The sequence below is a fragment of the Cydia amplana genome, chromosome 14 (genome assembly GCF_948474715.1).
Source record: "Cydia amplana chromosome 14, ilCydAmpl1.1, whole genome shotgun sequence".
NCBI classification, from domain to species: domain Eukaryota; kingdom Metazoa; phylum Arthropoda; class Insecta; order Lepidoptera; family Tortricidae; genus Cydia; species Cydia amplana.
The window spans coordinates 8,037,476-8,044,453 of record NC_086082.1 but is presented as its reverse complement, the minus strand read 5'-3'; the positions used below and the strand labels follow the sequence as shown (position 1 = coordinate 8,044,453).

The following is a 6,978-nucleotide window of genomic DNA, read 5'->3' as shown; positions in this document are numbered from 1 at the left end:
ACTGTAAAATATCTACTTATATTTTTTTTAAGAATTCATTTCCCCGAATGTTTACAAAGTTTTCAAGCGTACCGTTAAATTAAATTCCTTACCAATTTTAATTTAAAGTTTCATAGTTCCACAGTCGACGTAGCTGAATTATCGTCCCTTTACGTCCCTATTGTTAGCTAAGATGGGTGCAGGACAAATTGGAGGAATTGCTACTTTGCGTAAATTTCCCTGTTTTAAATACCTATTTGAAATAATTACAGGTTGTTCAAAAAAGTTGGTAGTCACGGTATTTTTACCTAAGGTGAAGGTATTTGAACTATAGTTTAAATTGATAGGTCCTCTGCCACGACTTTGAACTTCTTGATGATTACCTACTTGAGTTATAAGTTTTAATTATGTTAAGTGTACCTAAGTTTTAATTACGAATTCTCCACACCTGTTTCGTTTTTTGCAGTGGAGTTCGATTTTAATAATGCCGCTGGTTTCGTTGGCAAGCCTGCCACAAATCTTGATGGACAATATGTTGTAAGTACTATGTACCTACTTACTGAAAGTTAGGTAAAGCTACATATACAGTCAGCAGCAAAAGTTGATACCTTGACACGCTCTTGTTCTCTTAACAACAGTCGCTTCAAAATCATTTTGAAGACCTCGCCCGCTTAGCAATTTCTGCTGCTTACTGTACCTTTTACTAGTAGGTACCTAAAATCTATTTACTATACTATACTATATACTGGACATCGTGCGTGCTAACTAACTTATCTAATGTAAATATACTTGCGCCAACCGACATTGTATCTAAAATAGATGGACATCATTCGCCACTCGAAATTCAGATCTCAAAACCAAACCAATTAAGCATTACAAAACCTTCTCTGAAATAGTTTCGATGATAATTATAATCACTACATAGTATAAAACAAAGTCGCTTCCCGCTGTCTGTCTGTACGTATGCTTAGATCTTTAAAACTACGCAACGGATTTTGATCCCGTTTTTTTTAATAGATAGAGTGATTCAAGATTCCTAGATTTATGTATAATTTGTTAACCCGTGCGAACCGGGGCGGGTCGCTAGTAAATAATAAAATAAATATTAGAGGACACCTTACACAGATCAACCTAGGCCCAAACCATCCCAAACTAAGCAAAGCTTGTATAAGCGGTGCTAGGCGACGATATACATACTTATACTTACATATAAAACACTCATGACGCAGGAACAAGTATTTGTGTTCATCACACAAATAAATGCCCTTACGGGAATCGAACCCAGGTCACCCAGGACCATCGGCTTTACAAGCATGTTCACTACCCGCTAGGCCAGACCGGCCGTCAATATATACCACTAAAGCCAAGTGTTGCTCGTCAGGTGTATTACTTTTCCCAAGCCATGCTGTTCTGCACGGGGGCGCTCCTGGAGGCCCACATGGTGTTGACGCCCGCCGTGTGCGTCTATGGAGAGGACTTCATGTTCAATGTCTACGGCGGCACGCACAGATTTAAAGAGGGCGTTGGCACGAAAAGACAAGTTGAAAACATTTGTATGCATAGAGGTACAGTAATCTTAAAAAAAAATCGTTTTACTCATAAGGAAAAACTAACTTCAAAAATGATAACATATTTTCATGTTTCAACACACTTTCGAACCAAATGCCAACCCTGGTGCGGATGTCGGCGGCCGATCGTAAATTCAGGCAGATCAGGATCAGGAGAAATTCAGACGGGCTACCCCCAACACTTTCACGCTTGTTATATATTTGTGTTATGCATCAATACTATATTCAGCCATATCCGAGACGACATGTCACATGAGCGAAAACTAACCCCTGTGCGGCCGGCGTATTTTATTTATTCAAGTAACATGCATGACTCATATAATTTGTTAGTATACAATATTAATTCTTAACTCTAATGAATGTAGCACTGAACAGGGACGACTGGAAGGAGAGGGGGGAGGCCTTTGCCCAGCAGTGGGACACAGTGGGCTCTGTATAATAACTCTAATGTTAGTTCCTAATTAATAAATTATCTATATTTAAATATACATATATTTACATAATTTACACAGGTATTACATACAGACGAAACCTAATGTCACCTGGGGCATAGTCCCCAGGACACTAGCCGCATTTCCCCGCTGTATTGATAGACTAATAAATTAAATTAAACAAAAACATAAACATAACTATAAAGTGAACTATTACAAATTAGTCACAGTTTAAGACTTTTAGAGAGGAGATATTTACTTTTTAACATATCATTAAGTAAATATACTTTTTACTCAGCTTACAACCACTCGGGGCGATGGAATCACTGCACGACCGACAACATTGCATTGCTCGTGCTGGACAGACAGTTTGTGTTGCGCCAGTACGAGCCGAACACAGAGTACATCATTAACAGGGTGCGCTATGGTGTTAGCATGGAGGCTCTGATGGAGAAGAATGTGGAAATCAGGTGCCGGTACTACGGGTGGGGTAGTCGGAGGAATGTAAGTGTTTATAGGTATTTATTAGCAGAAGTCGGCGGGGGTGAGCTATTTACCTTATAATTTGACATGGCTTGCGTCATATTATAGGGAACATAGCTCCTCATGCACTGTTAATGCTTGAAAATGGAGCCCTAGGCTCTCCGAAACATGTGACGACAGTTTAAATTCGGTAATGTCAACTTTCGTACGGATTAGCCAGTTATTTCTTATATACCTACGTATTTCCCTTCAATGAATGATATGTGTTTGTTAACAAACGGAATGCTAACACCGGCTTGTACCTAAAGCTACCTATTTATCTTGGGCAAATATTTCTCGGTACGCATAGCTACGTCAGCGCTGGTAGGTTCAAGGTTCGAGTGTGATGTGGAATGTAAAGTTGGTAAAAAAGAATTCTAGCGATCCTTATAAGTACCGTATTTTGTGGGAAGAAAATGATAAAACCTAGCCAAATCTGACTTTTAACACTCGAAATTTACATTGTTCATTCTTAATGATCCAGCAGCCTTAGCACGAGTGCGTTGCGACAGTATCTTGTGAGTGATAGTAGAGATTTTTCTAAAAAAAGGGGTGGGTAGTCTATTCGCACGAGTGCGTGTGATACTGTCTTGGCACACTTATGCTATACCTAGTGTATTTCTTTAGGAATTTAGTTAAACAAATGTAAACAATGTGATTTTATATTCAGCGGTGTGGAGAGCATGCGATAAAAACGGCACGTCATATTCCCTATCGTTACCATTTTTTAAGCAGCGGTGTGTAAGCAGCCGAGACAATATGATCTAATCCAAGCGACCGGTGCCCCTCGCTTCGTAGCGTGCATCGTCACTTGTTTTTTATTTAACTTGGACCGCGCATATAGACTTTTCTTATTAGATGTTACTCTAGGTACGTTTTTAGGTAGAACGCTCATAGCCAAACAGCACCTATTTTCGATCGCCTGCACACTGATGCCACTTATATTTATTGATCTGAACTTTTAGGGCTCATTTAGACGGCGCACGAACTCGTATACTATTTTAGTTACATTGCGCACCATTGAGGTTACATCGATTCAGCCGACTGATCAAATGACGCAATGTAATGAAACTCGCATGCGAGTTCTCGCACCGTCTAAATGAGCCCAAGATTAGCTAGGCGGGTAGGAAAGTAGGAAGGAAGTTTATGTATTGTTACGTTTAAAATCATCAAGCTAACTTTTACATGTTTTCAGGGCTTTCTGCTGCCTTTGTTAATACAGATGCGTAGGGTGGACGTCAAAATTATGAACAACTGTGAAGAAATGTGGAATACTGAAGGCAAATTTCTATGCTTGAGCCAACCAAATTGTATAGTAAGATATCAGAATTATTAATTAGGTACCTACCTAATTTTACTTTTCAAGTAGGATTAGTAGGATACCTACGCGCATTACCTCTTAAAAAATTGGTATCTAAGCAATCTAAACATATTACTATTGACAGGTTGCCTTTTTACGGGTTCCGTAGTCAACTATAGGAACCCTTATAGTTTCGCCATGTATGTCTGTCTGTCTGTCCGTGGCTTTGCTCCGTGATCGTTAGTGCTAGAAAGCTGCAATTTGGCATGGATACCAAAGTCAAACATTGCGACCGAACGGTAAAATGAAAACTACGATAATTTTTAAACATTTTTTTTTATACTTTCCCATACAAAATGTTTTTTTTTTTGCTTTAACCCAATGATGTGAGGTATCGTTGGATAGGTCAAAACGAATGAGGTTCTTCTACATTTTTTTTTGATAAAGTGAATAGTTTCGGAAATAATTGTTCTGAAAGAAATAAAATATGTAAAAATAACGTTTTTTTCATTTGACTTACTTAACGTTTTTACAGAATGAGAAGTTTGGAGCATTGTGTCCGGTAAGTGCAGCTCTTATATCCCAATCTCATATACATTTGGCTACAGATACGAATGGGCAAATATACCTAAATCAGACCTAAAGTAGGTACTCATTGGAGGCAGAGCTGGTTAATTTGACGGTATTATAAGCGCTATTTAACCATGACACGTTGGCGTTTTGCCTCTACGAAGCATTTCACTACACGGAAAAACCCATGTTATCGGCTATGACGTAGCGCTACGACCGTAGCTCAGCGGTGCGTATTATTCTTTTAGTTATTAGATCCGTTTCTGATATGTTTGGCAAATGTTTAACAACAATGTGTCATGATTAGCGTTTAATGGTGGTCAAAAATGTTTATCCAAGTAATTTGTAATCTTAAATAAGTAGTTTCGCGTAGAGGTTGTTGTGGTCAGAAGTAGTTAGTGTTTCGTATTTCATTCTGATGATTTGTTTGATATTGTCATTATGCCTACTATTTGGTTTTTAACTAAGATCATTTAATACCGCAAACGTTACCTATACGACGTAACGACTCCAATTTTTCATACGTTATTGGGTTTTAAAAGGTAGGTACCCTACTAGTCTATTCCATTGTAGAGCATGGAGAGCTATCTCCGAATAATAATCCGACCTTTATCTAAAATGTGTTTGCCCCATATATGTACCTGTGTACCAGCTACTGATGCTGCCCGTTTAAAATGAAATATAATTATGGTAAAACCGAATCGGCATCGTTTCCATTTTCAGGACGATTTAGGCTCAGTGGTCGTATGCGGCGGTTATATCCAGGGCATGATGACCTCCGAGCTCATCGACCGGCCCTGCGGCGTGGGGTTCCTGGACCTCTCCAAGTACACCAAATTCCTGGAATGCGCGGTTGACGACTCCCGCGACGCCATCAAGGATCAGCCGCCGGTAATTGTGGCTCCAGTTGATGTGCAAAACGCTCCAGAGCAACCGGGTGAGCATGGTTTTCAATATTTGGGCACTTATTTTAATTTTTAAACTTTTGGACGCCAATGACCGATATATCCGCACCGTAGGTTCAACGCCAAAGACCGATTAATCGGTCACAGACCACAGAGCAACATCGACCTACGTGCATATACATAAAGTTCAACTTCAGTTTTGACACTTCAATGATGTGGCGTCTGAGTGACAGCTTTTGTGTTTGACACGGCGTGGAAAAGGTTAACAAGCAGAAACGTCTGCGGTCGATGCTATTAAGCTTAGAATAAATTTAAAAGTGGAAAAATTACTGTCTTGGGTGAGACTTGAACTTCAGAGGCCGTGACTTTAAGTCTCACCCAAGACAGTAATTTTTCCACTTTTAAATTTAATTTGGGCACTTAGTTGTCAACGGTCATAGTTCTCATGTCTGACTTGAAGCGAACGGGAAATAACACTAATAACTATTGAATAGAATGATGTAACTACCTATAAGACATTCATTCTAAGTTTTACGTCAACAGGCGAAACCTCACCGATCACCTTGCCGACAGAGAAGGCTCCAAATCAGGCAGGAGATGCAAGAATGGGCAAAGAGTACGAATATTAACCTGGCAGTAGTAGTGGCTGTTCCAACTTCCAAGGTACAAGTGTCTAGGTATATCTGGAGGTACTTACGTTGCTTTTGTATGTAAGTAGTTTTTGGAGAACATTGTACAATTTTTTAACACGGATTAAAAAAACTGTTCTACCACGTTTTTAAGGATGTTTTTATTACTTGTATGTATACAAGGATGGCCGCAAAGACGAAATATACAATACAAAAAAATAGTACCTACATTACGATCTACATATGAAGTACATACATACCAAGAAAAGCGATTGTTTTTCATTATGATACTAAATAAGGAGGTAAAAGTTAAACAATCAATTGGAAACCTAGTATACCTACTTATAAATAATACATATGTACAGGGTGGTCCAAACTTCGACGTCCAAAATTTTTTTTAGATTCCTCACATCGTGGGCTATCAGAATATAGTTACCCCCATGTATGTTAGCCGATTTTTCGTAGTTTTCGAGTTATGAATTTTTGAACTTTTAACTTTTGTTAAGAAATTCCCGGGCGAACCAATTAATTTATTTTAAAAAATCTATTGAACTTTTTTGAATGTTTGTTTTTGTATCATAGTACTTTACAAACGGCGCAGTTGCTAAAAAAAAACAGCATCCTCACTTGGCTGTGAGTTGGAAAAAAAGAAGACTAAAGTCAAAGTTTTACGTTCAAGTATATTCCGTGATTTTCGTGAGAGAGATTCCGGGGCTTAATTTCTGATAATTTCAGCTCATGTGGAGGCTCAGGTTACATAAGAATAGGTATCAGTCTATTGTATCTGTAAGAAAGTTGGGGTTAGTCCCATACCCAAAAAAACGAATTAAAAAAAATTCATTTATTTCAGGTCTTAAAAACCCATTATTACATATACAAAATAAAATTAAAATCACGATTAAGACTAAAAATTAAACTTAAAATTAAGCCTTAAAATTATTAAAATTAGAATAATTTTATAATACTAAATTATATTTAAAGATTTGAGAGTGATCGTTTCCGCCCTGCTGGCAAAAACTCACTCCTTCTGATTAAAAAGAGTAGGAGAAAGAGCCATTGGCGGAGAAACTAATA

The 6,978-nt window shown here is 38.2% G+C and overlaps 1 protein-coding gene across 1 annotated transcript; it reads left to right on the top strand.

The window, feature by feature from the left end:
* The first annotated feature begins 19 nt into the window (after positions 1-19).
* On the top strand, positions 20-5,904 carry LOC134654337 (uncharacterized). Its single transcript, XM_063509802.1, has 8 exons — positions 20-209; positions 446-516; positions 1,361-1,544; positions 2,277-2,482; positions 3,696-3,815; positions 4,336-4,362; positions 5,094-5,307; positions 5,819-5,904. The coding sequence occupies exons 1-8, from the start codon at positions 173-175 to the stop codon at positions 5,902-5,904; spliced, it is 945 nt and encodes a 314-aa protein (XP_063365872.1). The 5' UTR covers positions 20-172.
* The last annotated feature ends 1,074 nt before the right edge of the window (positions 5,905-6,978 follow it).

Coding starts and splice junctions, on each gene's coding strand:
- LOC134654337 (XM_063509802.1), top strand. CDS start 173: ATGGGTGCAGGACAAATTGGAGGAATTGCTACTTTGC. Junction 517..1,360: donor ATCTTGATGGACAATATGTT/GTAAGTACTATG, acceptor GTTGCTCGTCAG/GTGTATTACTTTTCCCAAGC. Junction 5,308..5,818: donor AAACGCTCCAGAGCAACCGG/GTGAGCATGGTT, acceptor TTACGTCAACAG/GCGAAACCTCACCGATCACC.